The 21190-nt window shown below is 47.7% G+C and overlaps 1 protein-coding gene and 1 pseudogene across 1 annotated transcript; one reads left to right on the top strand and one right to left on the bottom strand.

Moving 5' to 3' along the window:
* Positions 1-425: 425 nt before the first annotated feature.
* LOC115648184 (olfactory receptor 52M1-like) lies at positions 426-5418 on the bottom strand. Its single transcript, XM_030555422.1, has 2 exons — positions 4495-5418; positions 426-584 (listed from the first exon to the last, which is right to left on the bottom strand). Exons 1-2 carry the CDS (start codon positions 5416-5418, stop codon positions 426-428), a joined length of 1083 nt encoding a protein of 360 aa, XP_030411282.1.
* A 14492-nt stretch (positions 5419-19910) lies between these two features.
* Positions 19911-20867, top strand: LOC115648182 (annotated as a pseudogene).
* Positions 20868-21190: the final 323 nt, after the last annotated feature.

Genomic DNA, 21190 nt, shown 5'->3' with positions numbered 1-21190 from the left:
CCGTGTTTTTTGTTCTGGATTCTAATTACAATCTGACCTCTTATTGGGGATGCTGTAAGCCCACCCAAAATAGCAAGACTGACCCTTCAGCTGCAGATCTGTCACAAACTCCTCTTGAGCTGCACTGTCTTTTTGCACCCTCAGGCTAACAATATCTCACTAGTATGTTTCATTTTTACATGGAGGGCAGCTCGCCTCAATACGGGTTCATAGGTAGCCTTCCCAGGCTGAGTTAACTGAGAACTATTAGATACGTCAAGTGCAGCCAAACCTGCTATCCTCACAAGGAAGGCTTCATTCTGATTGCCTTCCTTTTCACTGGCACCCATCCCAGGCAGGTACAGAGTAACGCACTAGTGAAATCTCTTCCGCTTGTCTGCCACGTTTCCCGGGAGTTTCAGCCCTGGTGGAGCGTTTAGCTGCACTCAGGTTGTTGTAGTTAATGTCAAAGTGCTCCTGGTGCCATCTGGGGCTCGGTACTCACATCGAGCCCAAAGGGGTAGAATAGTGGTCCCCAACCTTTTCACGTGGTGCCACCCTCTACTCCTGTCCCTGCCCTCCCCTCGCAGATCCTCGTTCAGGAACTGGGGCCATGGGTCCGGGGGTGGGGGAGCATGGACAGGGGTAAAGGGGCTGAGGGTGGGGCCAGAACCACAGCCGGGCTGGGAGCCAGGAGCTGAGGCCGGAGCCCAGCTGGGGGCAAGACCAGAGCAGAGCTGGGGGTAAAGCGTGGCTGGGTGGCGCTCCCTGCCCGCCCTCTATGAGGGTTGGCCCAGACTCCTCCATGCCCCCCCCAACTTTCCTCTGTGCCCCCCATAGTTTGGGGACCACTTGATTAGAGGCAGATCCTCTTTCAGAGAGGCTGTTCCAACTATCTTCAACATGAGCTATGCAGCCCGCCTCTGCCTGACTTCCTGTCTAGGAAGCCAAACCACGAATGATACAATTCCCAATCCTTCCAGCTCCCTAGGTCCTGGCTCCCTCCACTGGCAGGCTGCTCTTCCTGAGGTCAGGCTGGACGCTGGGTGGGAGCAAGGTGGGGGTGTCAGGGGAAGTTTCCTGCAATGGAGGAGCCAGTTCACAGATTCATAGATTCCCAGGCCATTGGGATCATCTAGCCTGCATAACCAAGGCCAGGGCACTGCTCCCAAACACTCTGGGTTTGAAGTAGAGAATCTCAACAGATAGAGCTTCCTGAGTCTGTTGCTATCAAGCAGGTTTTCTACTCCTTGAATCATTCTCCCGCCACTTCTCTGACCCCTCTCCAACAGATCAACGTCCTTCTTGCACGCAGGCAGCAGAACTGGTCACTGTATTCCAGCAGCGGCTGCTGTCAGATCAGCAGGCAAAGACTGAATTCCAAGCTGCCTACAGCACTGGGCTGGCACAGAGCAAACTAAAAAACCCCATCAAACCCCAAAGACCAGTCCCTCCCCACATCAGGTTTTCTCTGGGTTTTAAACTTCCTTCATCCATTGAAAACCACTCAGGCTAGTCTGGCAGCCCTACCAGCACTTTCCAGGGGCAACTTCTACCTGAAACCACCTGAAGGCCCAACCCCAATCAGCGTCAAAGTATATTAGCAAGAATCCAGTCCTTTAAACCAAGTTCCCAGCATACATCATGCTCTCCTTAGCACGACTCGGTTAAGGGATGTTATAAGGCCCTTCTCTGAGTTCCATGGCAACAGTTTCTCAGTCTAGAGGCCTTAAACCAATTACAGCCTGTAATGATTCTGGTTCCGGAGGGACACAACTGAGAGTATCAATTCTGGACAAGTTGCTTAGAGCGAGGCAGTTACAGGCCAAGGCTGGTGGTTTTCCACCTCTAAGGCAAACCAAACCAGCCAGACAGAGAGGACTTTGGTCTCACTCCACTGGCTAACCATAAATCACACAAGCAATTCCCTTAGACCAGGGGTCAGCAACCTTTCAGAAGTGTTGTGCTGAGCTCTTCATTTATTCACTCTAATATAAGGTTTCATGTGCCAGTAATACATTTTAACATTTTTAGAAGGTCTCTTTCTCTAAGTGTATAGTATATAACTAAACTATTGCTGTATGTAAAGTAAATAAGGTTTTTAAAATGTTTAAGAAGCTTCATTTAAATTTAAATTAAAATGCAGAGCCCTCCGGACTGGTGGCTTGGACCTGGGCAGTGTGAGTGCCACTGAAAATCAGCTTGTGTGCCACCTTTGGCACGTGTGCCTTAGGTTGCCTACTCCTGCCTTAGACACTCCAGTTTCCCAGTATCACCACCAGTGCCACTCGTTATGGGGACGAATGGTTATGAAAAACAACACCCAAGTAAAAGAAAAAAGGTTCTCTTGATCCCAAGGGACCAAGTCCAAGACCCAGGTCAATATACAAATCAGATCTTACCCACAAATCACGCTGTTGCCAATCCTTTAGAATCTAAAATCTATAGGTTTATTCGTAAAAAGAAAGACATATAGATGAGAGTTAAAATTGGTTAAATGGAATCAATTACATACAGTAATGGCAAAGTTCTTGGTTTAGACTTGTAGCGGTGATAGAATAAACTTCAGGCTCAAATCAAGTCTCTGGAACATCCACAGCGGGGATGGGTCACTCAGTCCTTTGTTCAGAGCTTCAGTTTGTAGCAAGGTTCCTCCAGAAGAAAGAAGCAGGATTGAAGACAAAATGGAGGGGTTTCCAGGGCCTTTTATGTTCTTTCTCTCGTGGGCGGAAACCCCTTGGTTCTCCTGTGCAAAATCACAGCTACAAGATGGAGTTTGGAGTCACAGGGCCAAGTCACATGTCCATGCAAGACTTGGTTCCTTACAGGCCCATGTGCTTGTTTACATTTTAGTATGAACGTTCCCAGAAAAGCTCAGATGTGGATTGGTGTCTCCCAAGATCCATTGTCAGTTAAGTGTTTCTTGATTGGGCACTTACTGAGAATAGTCCTTTCTCAAGAAGCTGACCAAATGCTTCACTGAGGCTACTTATACAGACAGCATAATCATAACCAGCAAACCATAATCTTTTTATATACACCCCACACAACAACTTTTGTACAATATTTGCTGCAAATATGTAACAGTGGTTGCAACAATGTTTGATACTGTCACCGTTTATGTCAATAACATCACACAGCCAGCGTCTCACAGGCAGGGCAGACCCACTACTTCCATGGTTATGACAGGAGAGAGGTGAGGCTGGACTTGAAGAGGCAGAAGGGTTAGACTGTAGCTTTCTGGGGGCTGGGGAGAGCAGAGCAGGCCAGGAACCAGTTAAGCAGGTGCCAGAAAGGAGGGAGGTGATGGTTAAGCAGGAGCAAGTGGGCACTTGGGCTAGGTCGGTCAGCCATTGGGAGTGCCTGGAGATGAGGGGAAGGAAGAAACAGACCTTGGAGTAAGTGAAGTGGATGAGAGGAGAAAGGGGTACGTGTGAGGGGGGTGGAGGGAAGAGTCACCCAGAACATGAGCCGGCATAGCCCTGGGGCTGACATACGCCATCTTGTCCGACTGTGCCTCATGGGGAGAATTGCACCTGTCACTGCAAGGATTGGGCCCTCGGTCAGTGCCAGGCCATAAGATGGGGATGTGGGGAAAAGAGGACGGGCCTCATGACCGCTGGTGGGGACTCTTTCCCCAGGGCAGCAGGAGAGAGGGGAGTGAAAGCTGCTGCGCACGTCCCTTCAGCCAGCTTGTGTTGGGCTGCAAGGGAGGTGTTGGTGATTCAGGGATCCCAAACTGCAGGCCGGAAGGGTGCGTTTCATGTCTCTGTGCCCAGCAGGCTGAGCGGGCCGGGGTCAGCGTCCTCCAGCCTCTCACAGCAGCTTGAGCCCAAACCTGGGGGATTGTGGTAGTTGTGAGTGGGCAGGCGATTCTGTCCCTTGCAAACTCTCCCCCTTCCATCCTTTGTGGCTCCCACACTCAGAGGTCAACCTCACACCCTCACTTGTATGCACACACCAGCACTGTCCCTCACCCCCTGACATGCCTCTCCCCAGGAGTTCCTTGTAATGCTCCTTCCCTCCCCGTCACTCACCCACCTACTAAATATATCAAAAGACCACAGAGGTAAGTGTGGAAAATAGCCACTGGCTTTCCTGAAGAGAAAGAGGTTTCATTCAGACATGCTGGACCAAAATCACACAGATAGAGTGGAGAGAGAATCCCAGTTCTGTCTGGCTCCCCACTCGAGCTCCCCCAGCAGGATATCCAGTTCCAGAGGTGGGATAACTGGCACTAACTCTCCTTGACCTCTGAGGGCAGGAATTTGCCTTTATATAATTTATTCGCTTTAGTGATGTTGTACCTTTCTTCCCACGTACCCAGTGAACTCCTGCCTTGCTACAAGGCACCTCTGATCTGTCTAGGTGCTCCTCACAAACACTGATGAGCCTGGGTGGGATTTTCAAAGAAATCTTTAGCCACCCCACCCTTCCTGCCACCTGATAGTCACTTCATGTAGCTGTCCTTATTCTCAGGATTAGGGGTCAGAGGCCAGGCCTACTCAGAGAGACCATCTTAAGCACTCTCTGCCGTATCTGTTTGGTCCTTGCCCCATACACAATGGGGTTCAGCATGGGTGGGACCAGGAGGTAGAAGTTGGCCAGCAGGATGTGGATGTGAGGAGACACGTTTTGGCCGAACCGGTGAGTCAACGACGAGGCAGCAATCGGTGTGTAGAAGGCCAGTATGGCACAGACGTGGGAGATGCAGGTGCTGAAGGTCTTGAGACGGGCATTGACTGAGGTCAGCCTGAACATGGCCAGCAGGATCATGATGTAGGACAGGACGATGAACAGAGAATCCATGAGCAGCACCAGAAAGCCAATAGTCAGCCCATAGAGATTGCTGATGGTGATATCCCCACACACCAGTATCACAACTGCCATGTGCTCACAGTAGGAATGCGCAATGATGTTGGTCCTGTAGTACTGGTACTGTTGGACAAGTAGGGGCAGCGGGGAGATGTACAACATGCCCCGGATCATAGCCGCCAGCCCGATCTTGGCTACTATCGTGTTGGTCAAGACGGTCTTGTGCCTCAGCGGGTCGCAGATGGCGACGTAGCGGTCGAAAGCCATGGCCAGGAAGATCCCAGACTCCATGACAGAGAAGGAGTGTATGACAAACATCTGGAGGAGGCAGGAGTCCAAGCAGATCTCTCTGTAACTGAACCAGAAGATGCCCAGCAGCTTGGGCATGGTGGAGGTGGAGAGGACCAGGTCAATGACGGCCAGCATGGAGAGGAAGTAGAACATGGGCTGGTGCAGGCTTGGCTCTGTCTTGATGATGAAGAGGATGGTGCAGTTCCCCAGGATGGCGATGACGTACATGGAGCAGAAGGGAACGGAGATCCAGACGTGCAGGGTTTCCAGCCCAGGGATGCCAATCAGGAGGAATGTTGGGGGATTGAAGCAGGAGCCATTGAAGGGCAACATGATGCATTTGCTGTGCCAGATGAGACTTCAAGAGACGCTTCTGGCCCTGTAATGAGAGGCAACAGGTGCTAGTTAGCAGAGATTGCACTGCCTCTAACTAGTCCTCAGGTGTCTAGTGCTGGGAAGAAACAGATCTACCAGCCTGACCACTCCATCCCCACTTAACAAATAATTACCCATCGATGGTGAAGTTCTGTGGCCTGTGCTATGCAGGGGGTCAGAGGAGATGATGCAAATGGACTCTTCTGGCCTTGAAATCTACGAGGCACTGATTCAATGAGGGGGTGATCCAACTCCTACTGAAATCAAAGGGGAGTCTCTCCATTGACATCAGAGGAGCTGGGTCTGTAGCTCTTCGATAGCATTTTTCTCTTGGACAGTTCTATGAACACCACGACTATGTGCAGCGACACTAGACTGGGTAAATGTGACAAGCGCTGTCAACCTGCAGGGGTGCGTGTGGCTGACGTGCTGTCTCTGAGAGAGCTCATACTTTGCATTTCTTGTCATTTCTGTATGTGGCAAGTTATTCCTTAGGTGGCCTTGACGGAGGGGGCGCATTTAATTTCTCTGTCTGTCTGTCTTAGCTTCCCCTCCCATCCCAGAGCTGCTTCCTGCATTCCCCTGGCACAGTTAAGCAGAGACAGAATGATCTCTTTTAGGGCATGAATGACAGCAATGCATGTTATCTAGGGACAATACTGTCACAACCCCCTGGACAGAGGTGGTGGACTGAGATGCTAAGAAAGAAACAATGAATAAAAAAAGATTTTCTCAGAAAGCGTTTTGATTGATGGCTATGAACATAGCCATTCTCATTTGGTGAGAGCGTAAATTACTGAACAAAGCATGAGCTTATCATCTATCTATCTATCGATCTGTCTAATCACCAGACCCATCCACTGTATCCATCTACAGACAGTATATGTTATGAATACAATAGACAAGGAACACACTGTGGCCTATCAGAATAAGTTAACTTTCGAAATACATTTCAGGTATGATTAAATAATCAAACTCGTTCTTTTCCAACCAGCTCTATCTCAGTTAATCAGGTGGGATTTAATTTGTATTCCATGCTCATTCATCCGCTGGTTAAAGGAAGTGGTGCGAGGGGAGCACAGGCCCCCGTCTTTGCTAATAACACAGTAATAACACAGGGGAGGGCCCCCTTCTGCTCCCTGTGAGAGTGACCCCCCCCATGCTATTTCAATCCACTATCGCTGCCCCAGAGTGCCGAGGGCAGGAAAGTCAGAAAGCAAGGCGGGAGTGCCAGGGATAACTTTCTAGCCATGCGAGCTGACTGATCTCCTATGGGAGAAAGTCTGCCATGTGCTATACATTACACAGGCTATAACACATGGCACCGACAGTGCACGGGCCACACCTCTCTTTAAGTATCAGAGGGGTAGCCGTGTTAGTCTGGATCTGTAAAAGCAGCAAAGAATCCTGTGGCACCTTATAGACTAACAGACGTTTTGGAGCATGAGCTTTCTTGGGTGAATACCCACTTCGTCAGATGCATGTAGTGGAAATTTCCAAGGGCAGGTATATATATGCAGGCAAGCTAGAGATAATGAGGTAGTTCAATCAGGGAGGATGAGGCCCTGTTCTAGCAGTTGAGGTGTGAAAACCAAGGGAGGAGAAACTGGTTTTGTAATTGGCAAGCCATTCACAGTCTTTGTTTAATCCTGAGCTGATGGTGTCAAATTTGCAGATGAACTGAAGCTCAGCAGTTTCTCTTTGAAGTCTGGTCCTGAAGTTTTTTTGCTGCAGGATGGCCACCTTAAGGTCTGCTATAGTGTGGCCGGGGAGGTTGAAGTGTTCTCCTGCAGGTTTTTGTATATTGCCATTCCTAATATCTGATTTGTGTCCGTTTATCCTTTTCTGTAGTGACTGTCCAGTTTGGCCGATGTACATAGCAGAGGGGCATTGCTGGCATATGATGGCGTATATTACATTGGTAGACGTGCAGGTGAATGAACCGGTGATGGTGTGGCTGATCTGGTTAGGTCCTGTGATGATATCGCTGGTGTAGATATGTGGGTAGCGTTGGCATCGAGGTTTGTGGCATGGATTGGTTCCTGAGCTAGAGTTACTATGGTGCCACAGGATTCTTTGCTGCTTTTACAGATCCAGACTAACACGGCTACCCCTCTGATACTTGACACCATGCAAGGCACTGCATTTAGCCGTATGGCGTGGAAATCCATCAACCTCATGAAGAAACTTGCACAAATACAGACAGATATCATCTTCCTTTCCAAATGCAAATGGATGGACATCATACCAAATGGACTAACGGTAAAAAATCCGCTGCTATCTACATACTACACAGACCACAGTGAGAGATTATGCCATACTCTATCAAAGAAACTGAGGAACCACCTGATCAGCATCCTATACAGCAAACAGGAAAACATCAAAAAAGAGCTCTTCAGCCTGGAGCCTCTCATTAATAACCAAACTTCCATACAGACGGACTTCACTAAAATAAGACAGGAGGTCTACATTACTCACTTCACCTCTCTACAAAGGAAAAAGGACTGTAAGCTGTCTAAACTCCTACCTGCCTCATGGGGCCACAACCATGGTACCCCCAATCCACCCAGCAATATCGTCAATCTATCCAACTACACACTCAGCCCAGAAGAAAAGTCTGTCCTATCTCGGGGACTCTCTTTCTGCCCTGCCACCTCCACCAACATGATACAGTTCTGTGGCGATCTGGAAGCCTACTTTTGCCATCTCCGACTCAAAGAATACTTTCAGGACAGTGCTGAACAGCACACTGATACACAGGTACCCTCCCACCAACAGCACAAGAAGAAGAACTCCACATGGACTCCTCCTGAGGGTCGAAATGACAGTCTGGAACTCTACATTGAATGCTTCCGCCGACGTGCACAGGCAGAAATTGTGGAAAAACAACACCACTTGCCTCATAACCTAAGTCGTGCAGAACGCAATGCCATCCACAGCCTCAGAAACTACCCAGACATTATCATCAAAGAGGCTGATAAAGAAGGTGCTGTTGTCATCATGAACAGGTCTAACTATCAAAAGGAGGCTGCCAGACAACTCTCCAACACCAAATTCTACAGGCCACTTCCCTCAGATCCCACTGAGGAATACACTAAGAAACTGCAGCATCTACTCAGGACACTCCCTACACTAACACCGGAACAAATCAACATACCCCTAGAGCCCCGACCAGGGTTATTCTATCTACTACCCAAGATCCACAAATCTGGAAATCCTGGACGCCCCATCATCTCGGGCATTGGCACTCTCACTGAAGGGCTGTCTGGATATGTGGACTCTCTACTCAGACCCTATACCACCAGCACTCCCAGCTATCTCCGTGACACCACTGCTTTCCTGAGGAAACTACAATGCATTGGTGACTTTCTAGAAAACACCATCCTAGCCACCATGGATGTAGAGGCTCTCTACATGAACATCTCACACACAGATGGAATACAAGCTGTCAGGAACAGTATCCCTGATGATGCCACAGTACAACTGGCTGCTGAGCTCTGTGCCTTTATCCTCACATACCACTATTTCAAATTTGATGACAATATATATCTCCAGATCAGTGGCACCGCTATGGGCACCCGCATGGCCCCACAATATACCAATATTTTTATGGCCGACCTGGAACAACGCTTCCTCAGCTTTCGTTCACTCACGCCCCTTCTCTACCTACGCTACATTGATGACATCTTCATCATCTGGACCCATGGGAAGGAGTCTCTGGAAAAATTCCATCACGATTTCAACAGCTTCCACCCCACCATCAACTCAGCCTGGACCAATCTACACTGGAGGTCCACTTCCTAGACACCACGGTGCAAATAAGTGATGGTCACATTACCACCACCCTATACCGAAAACCTACCGACCGCTATGCCTACCTTCATGCCTCCAGCTTCCATCCCGGACACATCACACGATCCATTGTCTACAGCCAAGCACTGAGGTACAACCGCATCTGCTCTAACCCCTCAGACAGAGACCAACACCTACAAAATCTCCACCAAGCATTCTCAAAACTACAATACCCGCACGAGGAAATAAGGAAACAGATCAACAGAGCCAGATGTGTACCCAGAAGCCTTCTACTGCAAGACAAACCCAAGAAAGAAACCAACAGGACTCCACTGGCCATCACATACAGTCCCCAGCTAAAACCTCTCCAACGCATCATCAGGGATCTACAACCCATCCTGGACAATGATCCCACACTTTCACAGGCCTTGGGTGGCAGGCCAGTCCTCGCCCACAGGCAACCTGCCAACCTGAAACAAATTCTCACCAGTAACTGCACACCGCACCATAGTAACTCTAGCTCAGGAACCAATCCATGCAACAAACCTCGATGCCAACTCTGCCCACATATCTACACCAGCGACACCATCACAGGACCTAACCAGATCAGCCACACCATCACCGGTTCATTCACCTGCACGTCCACCAATGTAATATACGCCATCATACGTCAGCAATGCCCCTCTGCTATGTACATCGGCCAAACTGGACAGTCACTACAGAAAAGAATAAACGGACACAAATCAGATATTAGGAATGGCAATATACAAAAACCTGCAGGAGAACACTTCAACCTCCCCGGCCACACTATAGCAGACCTTAAGGTGGCCATCCTTCAGCAAAAAAACTTCAGGCCCAAACTTCAAACAGAAAGTGCTGAGCTTCAGTTCATCTGCAAATTTGACACCATCAGCTCAGGATTAAACAAAGACTGTGAATGGCTTGCCAATTACAAAACCAGTTTCTCCTCCCTTGGTTTTCACACCTCAACTGCTAGAACAGTGCCTCATCCTCCCTGATTGAACTACCTCATTATCTCTAGCTTGCATGCATATATATACTTGCCCCTGGAAATTTCCACTACATGCATCTGACAAAGTGGGTATTCACCCACGAAAGATCAAGCTCCAAAACGTCTGTTAGTCTATAAGGTGCCACAGGGTTCTTTGCTGCTTTTACCTCTCTTTAAATATACCCAAAGGCTCAGAAATGATGGTCCAGTGGTTAGGGCACCAGGGTGGGACTCAGAAGAGCTTGTTGAATTGCCAGCTTTGCTACACACTCCTTATGTGACCATGGCAGGTCATTTAGTCATTGGTCTCCCTGTGCCTCAGTTTCCCCAAGTGTACATTGGTGATAACTGGGGTGAGTGAGGCTCCATCCATCTAAGACCATGAGGCTCTCAGCTACTCTAGTGCTGGGGCCATATAAGTACTGGAGATGGAGAGAGACATTTTCTGTTCAATACATTGCCCCGCCTGGGCTCAGCTAAACCGAGTTATGGGGAACATTCTTCATCTACCTGTGCCACGAGAAGCACATTGCTACAGCATGCAGCCAACTCACTTCTCAGCCATGACGACAGTATCTGTGCTGCCTCAGGGAACTGGAGATCCGGAGCCTTCTCAGTCACCTGCTCAGCACCGTTCGGCATTAGCTGCGAGGCTTGAAGGTAACTTCCCGGGGATGCCAGGCTCAGAGCATGCCAGTATTTATAGCTCCTCCAACGCACGGCCCTTGGGCAACTCCAGCCCGCAGGGAAAATCTGCAGCTCTGTCTCTTTCCACACAGCAACATGCTTCTAAGTTTAGAACCCTGCCCCCCCCGCCACGTCTGAATATTAACTTTCCACAGGTCTTGCCATCCTCTGGACTGTACTCTGTGTGCAAACACACAACACACTCCAGTGGGTGTAAACTGAGGGAGCTCCACTGAAAACACTGGAGCTACACCCCTTTGAACCAGCTGAGGATCTGGCCAGCTAGCTAGGTATATATGGGCGGGGGAAGGGGGAGGGAAAGTGAGATGAGTGTGTATGAAGAGAGAGAGAGAGAGAGATACATAGATAGATAGGGGGCTGTATTAGGATAGATAGATAGATGGGGGTGTATTAGGATAAATAGATTAGATAGATAGGGGGTGTACTAGGATAGATAGATAGATTAGATAAATAGGGGGTGTATTAGGTTAGATAGATAGATAGATAGATTAGATAGGGGTAGGGTGACCAGATGTCCCGATTTTATAGGGACAGTCCCGATTTTGGGGTCTTTTTCTTATATAGGCTCCTATTACCCCCCACTGCTGATCCTGATTTTTCACATTTGCTGTCTGGTCACCCTAGATAGGGGGTGTATTAGGGTAGATAGATAGGTAGATAGATAGATAGATAGATAGGGGTGTGTATTAGGATAGATAGATAGATAGATAGATAGATAGATAGATAGATGGGGGGTGTATTAGGATAGATAGATAGATTAGATAGCTAGGGCAGTGTATTAGGATAGATAAATAGGTAGATTAGATAGGTCCATGTTTTACAGCAAATACTTGTTTAACTTCAATACTTTTTAAACTAACTTTACGGCTAGCAGATTTTAACTCCTAAAACAGATAGTAAATCTGAATTTACTCTTTGGAAAGCTGTTAGCTAACACTGGTTCTTAAAATAAGTTGTGATGGTTCTTTGCCCTTGTACAGTAGATCCCCTGTTTGACAGATTAATTGCGGATTGATCAGTTCACAAAATTGAAAGTTCACAACATTGAGCATCTCAAAATTGCAGTAGGTCAGTGCATAAGCTGCAGTATGATGCAGTGCATTGCTTTCTTCTTGTTCTTCAAAACCACTGCAAAATGATTTCCAAAGCACTGAAGGCATTTGGAGGGTAAAGGGATATCAGTTTGTTCTTCATCAACATCACCTTCATTATGTGATTTCTTTTCCATCAGGAAATATGGTTCATATAATTGGTCATTCATAAGACAGGTGTTCGTAAAATCCCTTACAGATGACCTCTCCAATGGCTTCTGTTACTTCATATGGTCCCTGCCATCTGGCCAGGAGCTTGCTCTCAGCAGTGGGCATCAGCACCATTACCCGATTTCCCACTTGGAATTTTTGGGTCATTGCTTGGCGATTGTAATAGGTCTCTTGGGCCTCTTGTGCCTTCTCCATGTGTTCCCGCACTATGGGGGTGACTTGGGCTATCCTATCTTTCATCTGCATCACATGCTCAATGATGCTTCTTTCCTGGTTAGACTGTTCTTTGAAGCCCTCCTTGGCAATGTCCAGTATGCCTCAAGTGTGGCGACCATATAACAGTTTGAAAAGGGAAAACTTGGTTGAAGTCTGGGGAACCTCCATTCTAACAAAGATCAGGTAGGGTAGTAAGGTATCCCAGTTCTTCCCATCCTGGTTCACCACTTTACATATCATTTTCTTCAGTGTCCTATTAAAATTTTGAACAAGGCCAACAGTCTGTGAGTGGTAGACTGACATTCTTAGGGCCCGTTTGTTTAGCATTGCACACAAGTCCTTCATCAATTTTGACAAGAAGGGGGTTCCTTGATCCATCAAGATCTCTTTGGATATCCCTACCCTAGAGAAAATTTGGAGTAATTCCTTAGCTATCATCTTGGACGTTGTGTTTCGTAGGGGTGCAGCTTTTGGGTACCAGGTGGCATAGTCCAGAAAAACGAGCACACTCTGATGGCCCCAGGTTGACTTCTTCAGTGGGCCTATCAGCCATGGCTATCCTCTTGAATGAGACTTTGATAATTGGCAGAGGTACTAAAGGGCCCCTTAAGTGCAGTCAGAGGCCATGCAATTGACATTTTGGGCAGGAGGTGCAATATTGTCAGACTGCCATATAAACTCCCGGCCAAAAGAACATCCATAGGATTTGATTGGGGGTTTTATCTATCCCTAGGTGTCCTCCAAACACATGACTATTAGCTAGGTCCAACACTGCTCTCTGGTGCCTTCGAGGTACCAACAGCTGCTCCACCTCTTGCTCTTGTGGTAGGACTACCCTACATAGCAGATCCCTTTGTATCATGAAATATGTCCCTGGGCCTTTGGTTTTCCCCTCCACCAGGACCCCATTCACCTCAACTACCTCTTTTCTAATCTTATTGTACAGTGGATCATTGGTTTGATCCTGCCCCAAAGTCTCAAGTGAGGGTCCAATATGCCCAAATTCAAGAGGACCTACTTCTGTTTCCCTCTCAGGGTTGGTCTCCGTGGCACTGGGTCCAGCTTATCGACCCTCTGTGTTGCCCCTCTGCCAGCTGGACATGAATTCTTCCCCACAAGCACAGCCTTTTGGTTCTAGGCCAGGATCCTGGTTCCCAGCCTTTTGTCTGTCCTCCTTTCTGGCCTATTCTTCCGGAGCTTCCCAGGCTTAGAGAACAAGTCCTGGGCTAATTCACAGAAGACCAGGAGAGGGCTAGTTACTGGGGTCATTGTATCAATCACGAGGTTACTATCCTCCTCTGACTCATCTATGGGGCGTACCCCTCCTAATACTGGGATGTCTCATCCTATAAGGACCAAATATGGGCGTTTCAGGACTTCCCCACCGTTACCCTTGTGGTATTCCCCTGGACCTCAGTTTGTACAGGGATGGTAGGATAATAATTGACAGCACCATGTACACAGGTTATTCTGGTGCGCTTGGCACGAGACAGCTGGTCCTGCCGCACTATTTTCCCAGAGACCAGCCTGACAGCACTTCCTAACTGGCCGCATGACTCTACAGTGGACCATCACGACTCCCACAAAGTTTATCAAGATGCAAAGATCTTCATGATCCCCTAGATTGCACTGCACGGGCTCCTGCACATTAGGGTACTGGCGGTTATATGTCCTAATTCCCCACAGGCATAATGCCTATATCCATCTCAGGCCATCCCCCTATTCTTTGGGCTAGTGGGCCTTACCCCATGACCCTCTTTGCCCAGGTCCCCAAGTTCCTTTGCGGTCTCAGGCTGCTCTTCAGACTCCCTCCTCCCCAACTGGGATGGTGGGGTAATGGCTCATGGCCCCATGCATGCATGTCACTGCTATATGTTTGGCTTGCAACAGCTGGCTACTTTTCACCAGCTTACCTGATATAAGGGTGATAGCACTCCCTGAGAGAGACAGATTCCTAACGCAGAGAGAAATCAGGCTTTTCCTCTCCCCTTCTCTCCTTTTTCCCACCAATTCCCTGGTGAGTGCAGACCCCCTCCCCTTGAGTCTTACACAAGAATAAAAAAATCAGTCAGGTTCTTAAAAAGAAAAGCTTTTAATAAAAGAAAGAAAAAAAGTAAAAATTATCTCTGTAAAATCAAGATGGAAGATGTTACGGGGTCTTTCAGCTTATAGAGACTAGAGAGAATCCTCCCCCCAGCACAAATATAAGTTGCTGCAAACAGAAATACAATCCTTCCAGCAAAATACACATTTGCAAATAAAGAAAACTAATCAAAAGACTAAATCGCCTTTCTAACTAGTACTTACTAAATTTAGCAGAAGAGACTTTTTCAGAAAGATTGGAGGAACTTGGATGCATGTCTGGCTTCTCCTAGCCCCCAGAGAGAACAAACACAAAAAAACCCCACAAACAAAGGCTTCCCTCCACCAAGATTTGAAAGAATCTTGTCTCCTGATTGGTGCTCTGGTCAGGTGTTCCACATTTACTGAACTAGTTAACCCTTTACAGGTAAAAGAGAAATTAACCCTTAACCATCTGTTTATGAGATTGGAGAAGAACACTGAGAATTGACAACTAAGAACATAGCACATTAAAGGATATAGATGCCCTTACTATGGTTTAATAGTTTGGGTCCAGATCCTCAGCTGGTGTAACTGCATGTAGCACCACTGATGTCAATGGACCAGATACTTAACCGGTGTAAATTGGCCTAGCTCCAGTGATATCAATGGATCAGATCATCAGCTGGTGTAACCTGATGTAGTTCTGTTGAGCTCCAAGGATCAGACCCTTAGCTGGTGTAAACAAGTGTAGCACCACTCGTGTCAATGGGCCAGATCCTGAACTCATGTGCAGCTCCATGGAGGTCAATGGAGCTACGCTGATTAGCACTAGCTAAAGATCTGGAGCTTGGTGTGCAGCACTTATAGGGTTAAAGAACACACAGAAATGTTTTGTTCCCAGATGATCAGCAGCCCCTGGGGAGTTTTTGAGGAAACCCATATAACAGTGTTCCTGGGAGAGCCTGACAGGCAAGGCATGCTCTGCATGAAAACCCTACAGTGCATCTCACCCTTGTCTGGTGAAGACCATCCCCATTTCCTGCTCTCTGTTCATGCCTGAATTTGGTGAGTATGTCAGTTCTTCCAGAGCAATAAATGGGTCTGTGCAATACATGGGTTGTATTCTGAGCTCAGTTACACTGGGGTACATCTGACATTGTCTTTCCTGGTTTGACTCCAGATTTATACTAGCGTGCTGGAAGGGAGAAGCTGCCCCAGAATACCGTGAATCTTGTACAGTTCTAAAAGTGGGACTAATGCTACTGACTCACCAGTCTCACAGGTGTATCGTGAGGCTTCATTAATGGATTAAGATGCTTAAGGGAAGGTCAAGCACTCACAAAGCTTGAAAAGGGACTTTGAGAAAATTCCTTATGCAGTGTCAATTCTCAAGCCTGCTATTAGGGCTTCACCCTGAATGTCTGAAAACAGGGTTCCCCTACATACTTTCCATGATCCTACTGCGGAAGAGCACGGTGTCCACAAGATACCAGGTATGCACATCTCACTGGTCAGGAGTATATTCTGTGTTCACATAGCAAATGAAATAAGGTCACGATCGTTCAAATCTAGTTTGGTCTAATATCTGGTCTAATATTGAACAGAGTGAGATCAAAATTTATTATAAACAATAATCTGGTCTTACCTCCTGCCTACCCTAAACCGTAGAATTCCACATGGTAATTCCTGCATTAGACTTATAATGTCTGGCTAGGAGAGTTTACAGCTGTGGGTGGGAACCAATAACTTGCATTTGACTAAACCAAAACATTTGCTTGGCTAAAACACCTTCCAGAAAGGTGTCCGGTCTCGATGTGAAGACATTGAGAGATGGAAAATTCATCACTTCCTGTGTGAGTTTGTTCCAATGGTTCATCTCTATCCCTGTTTGTCTAATTTCAGCGTGTCTGAATTCAGCTTCCAGCCAGGGATTCTTGTTCTGTGTTTCTCCGCTAGATTAAAGAGCCCATTAGTACCCTTCATGTTCTCCCCAGAAAGGTCCTTACACAGCTCTCCTTTTCAATAAGATGAACGGACTGAGTTCTTTAAGTCTCTCTCATGAGGCATTTTCTCTGTCCCTCAAATCATTTATGTGGCTCTTTTCAGCACCCTCTCTAATTAGTCAACATCCTTTTAAAAATGATGGCACCAGAGCTGGATGCAACATCCCAGTGTCGGTCTCACCAATGCTCACTAGAGGTAAAATCCCCTCCCTGCACCCTAATCACTACCCTGTTCATATATCCAATGTTCACATCATCCCTAGCATCACCCTGGAGCTCATGCTCAGTCGTTTGTCCACTATGACCCCATAATCCCTTTCAGAGTCACTGCCTCCCAGGATATCATCCCCCGTTCGGTAGGCCTGCCTGAATTCCTTGGTCTGAGATGTCTCTCTTTGCTTTTGGCCGTATTCAGATGCATGTTTTTTGAATGGGCCCAGCTTGCCCGGATGGCTCTGTGGGGTGGTGCCCTCACCTCATTATTTACTGCCTCACCAATCTTTGTGTTACCCTCAGATGTTACCAGCAGTGATTTTACACTGATATAAAATAGATGTCAGAGACTGATCTCACCTACATTGGTGTAAAACTGGAACAGTGCCATTGCCTTTCCTGGTTTGACACCAGATTTGCAGAGTGTTGATACACCTGCCAGTCACATACACTAAGAACACAGAAAACCATTCAGCAGACTGCAGTGCTCGCTCTACCTCCAGCAGCGAATTCAGACAATACAGTCGGAAGGAGAAACTCCAGTTAGGAAGATGAATCTGAAGGCTGTGCAGGAGTAAATCTAAGGAGAGAGGAAGTGAAGATGCTTGGCGTCATAGCCAGTGAAAGGGAGAGGAAAAGAGCTCAAAAAGCCGGTGCATCGTCTTATATTCACAATGGGTCATAGTGAAGTGGGACCCTGGATTTATTATTTTGGAGTGTAACCTGGTCTAAAGATTATGAATTAAATTCCAATTTATCACTTTGAGGGTTGACAGGTTCTTATCCCAAGATTAGGCTCAGTCAGATTTTTATTAAAGTTCTTATATGACTGGGCACCCCCGATGTGCACAGGTGCAACACTTACACTATAGCAACTCTTTTATATTTACAAATGCATTGAGCCAAGACATATGCACAGTAAGGTAGATAGAGATAATACAGATAGTACATGTGAATATCCATACCGACTCCATCGCTTGTAGAACAACCTGAAACGTTAACCATTATCTTCCTCATCCCTGTCACCATTCTCATCTTCACCAGTGGCCACCACTCTGGCCCTTGCCAAGGTCTACATCTCTCTCCCCAGCTGCCCTGGGATGCAACGAGGAGTCCTTGTGGCACATTAGAGACTAAAAAATTTATTTGGGCATAAGCTTTTGTGGGCTAGAACCCACTTCATCAGATGCATGGAGTGAAAATACAGTAGCAGGTATATTTATATATTATACATTGTACACGAAAAGATGGGAGTTGCCTTACCAGATCGGGGGGGGGGGGGGCGAGGTTCAGTCTAATGAGACAATTCAAATAACAGTAGAATACCAAGGGAGGAAAAATGACTTTTGTAGTGGTAATGTGGGTGGCCCATTTCAAACAGTTGACAAGAAGATGTGAGTAACAGTAGGGGGGAATTAGTATGGTAAAATTAGGTTTTGTAATGTTAAGATGTCCTTCTTCTATAGGTTAGTGTATTTATGATTTCACCCCATTATCATGTACATCAATCCATTAAAATTGCATCCTTCCGGTCAGATGTTCTGACCGAAACCTGTGTCAGTTCATGTTCTATGGTTGGCTGATATCGCTCTGGATAAACCCCCTTACAGCCATGGAGCTGCACACCTGGTCCTGCTGCCAGCTGCAGTGCTGTGCTCCTGGCCCCCAATCATAGTATTCTGCAGCTGCTCTGCCTCTTCCCTCGAACATCCCTGCCCCAGGTCCTCTCTCTACCTCCTGAGCTTATTTCTGGTGTTCCAGAAGCTGTAGGAGGGGGGAGGAGGAGTTACTGAGTGCTGGGACCCTGCAAGTGCTCCAGCCTCAGATGCCGGTTAACTGAGTTTTCTGGATATTAAAGTGCAGGCTAACAAAGCTTGTACTGTATAATGCAAAGCGAACGTAATAGAGGCAAGCTGGCCCACTGGGCTACAGGGGGCTGGTAGTTTCAGTCCAGAGGTTCTGACACTCCATTCCCTTACGTTGGTGCCAGCCAGGATGTTACAGTGTGTGAAAAAAGGTGTAAGCTGCTACTGCTGGGAGTGTAGTACCCAAAAGTCCCCAGGAGGGTCTTGGAACATTGCTGCGGGACCTGTCCATTGGTGCAGCTACTTTGACTTCAGTGGGATCGCTCGTAGCATGTGAGAGGAGAACTGAGCCCACCCAGGAGGATCCCATCTGCAGCTCTCACTAAAACCAAGAGTTTGCAATAAAGGCCGAACTTGCTGTTTCAGGTTCTCCACGCAAATTCGTTTCCTTTGAAAAGAGTCAATTGTGTGCACGGACTGTGAAAGAGTGAGGGGGAGGGGGTGGATATGTGTGTGCTGGAGGTAGTGGGGAAGGGAGGGAAGAAAGCAACTGCTCCCCACAGGCCAACAGTATAAAGAACACTGCCAGGTCCACTTCAAGAAGCCACTGAGAGCTGTGAGGGTGCCACACTTCTGGCAATAGGGCTGATTTAACTGGGTGTCTAAATGCAGATTTGGGTGCCTAGCTTCTGGAATCTACCTTTGAACCCACAGTGTATGTTCGGTATCTTCTCAGCACCCATTCACCAATGCTGAACAGTCTTTCAGGGGTAAGGATGAGGCTCATCTGTGTCACTGGGCCAGCTCCAAAACCCTCTCTTAGTGGTCACTGAGTCCTTACTCCCATGGATTGCAGTGGAAGTTTCTCCTGAGCAGGGACCTCAGGAGTCGGCCCCCCGGTGAAAGGTATGTGAGCTCTGGAATGAGACGATAGAGATGTATTAACTTGATTGAAGCTGTGGTACGTTAGAAATACACAGCTCTGATCTCTTGTTCCCAAGAAGCAGTGATGTAGTCAGTTAGCCAATGGCAGGGTGGGATTTTGCTGCCTCAGGAGAAATCATAAGTGATGCACAGAATGCACAACTTCATACAACAAAGAGAGATTGCAAGGTCCTTGCAGCTAGTCAAAACTAAACAAGATGCCTTTCTAAAAGGGAACAGGTGTTTTTTTTTCTCTCTCTCCAGTAACAGCGAAGCCCAAATTCACTGCTGCAGCAATTGCTTGGGAATCAGTGGAGGTACACCTGGGAAGAGTTTGGCTCAAGAGACTTGTACTATGTTGTGAATAGATTCTGTGGCACCCAATCATGGCTTTAATAACAAAATTGCTTCTTGTTCTAGGGAACGGTGTCGGTGACCCAGGCGCGGTAGCATGGCAGCTTTCAATCACACCTCAGCCAGCCCTGCAGTATTCCTCCTGGTGGGCATCCCAGGGCTGGAACAAGCACACGGCTGGCTCGCCATCCCTTTGTGCTCCTTGTATATTGTGGCAGTCCTAGGGAACTGCACCATCCTGTTCATTATACAGGCGGAGCTGAGCCTCCACCAGCCCATGTACTATTTCCTGAGCATGCTGGCACTCACTGACCTGGGCCTGTCAGCTTCCACACTGCCCACAATGCTGAGCATCTTCCTGCTTAATTCCAGGAAGGTTAATGCTGATGCTTGCTTTGCCCAGCTGTACTTCATCCACACCTTCTCTGTCATGGAGTCAGCCGTGTTGCTGGCCATGGCCTTTGACCGCTTTGTGGCCATTCACAAGCCCCTGAGGTATGCCTCAATCTTAACCAATGCCACTGTTGCCAGGATAGGGCTGGTTCTCATGGCAAGGAGCGTGGTCATGGTAATGCCAACCCCTATTCTCCTCCGGCGGCTGCGGTATTGTCTTCCCAATGTCCTCTCCCACTCCTTCTGCCTGCACCAGGATGTCATGAAGCTGGCCTGCTCCAACAGGATGATCAACAGCATCTATGGCTTGTTTGTGGTCATCACCATGATGGGCTTAGATGCGCTGCTCATTGTACTATCCTATGTCATGATTGTTATGACTGTGTTGAGCACTGCATCCAAGGATTAGCGCCTCAAGGCTCTGAACACCTGCGTATCCCACATCTGTGCCGTCCTGATCTTCTACATCCCCATGATTGGCATCTCCATGATCCATCGTTTCGAGGAAAGTGCCTCTCCCCTCGTTCCCGTCCTCATGGCCGATGTCTATGTGCTGGTTCCACCCGTGATGAACCCCATCGTGTACAGCTTGAAGACCAAGCAGATCCGCAGAAGGATAGTCCAGAGGTTCCAGAGAAAGAGGATCCCAAATAAAGACTGAGGGGGCTTGTTCACACTGGCCCTGCACCCATGCCATCATTCACACGTGTGTAAAATGCATCTCTTTGGATCTGGTAGCATTTGCACCCACTTTTCACAGGTTTATAAGTCGCCATGAGGTGTGAGGCTGTGGCAGAGTCAGGCCCATCGTCCAATGGGATTCTCTGTCAAAGACAAATGGGGAAAACAATGTAAGGATTTCCCAGAGGTTAGCCGCTGGATGGCTACTGGTAGCCCTAGGGGGAGAACAACTGCTATGCTCCTCACGACATCCAACTCCCCTAACTTCAGTAAAGTTATTCCTGAGATACTTGCTATGATGCT

The sequence above is a fragment of the Gopherus evgoodei genome, chromosome 1 (genome assembly GCF_007399415.2).
Source record: "Gopherus evgoodei ecotype Sinaloan lineage chromosome 1, rGopEvg1_v1.p, whole genome shotgun sequence".
Taxonomy (NCBI): Eukaryota; Metazoa; Chordata; order Testudines; family Testudinidae; genus Gopherus; species Gopherus evgoodei.
This window is presented reverse-complemented; position numbering and strand designations above follow the sequence as displayed.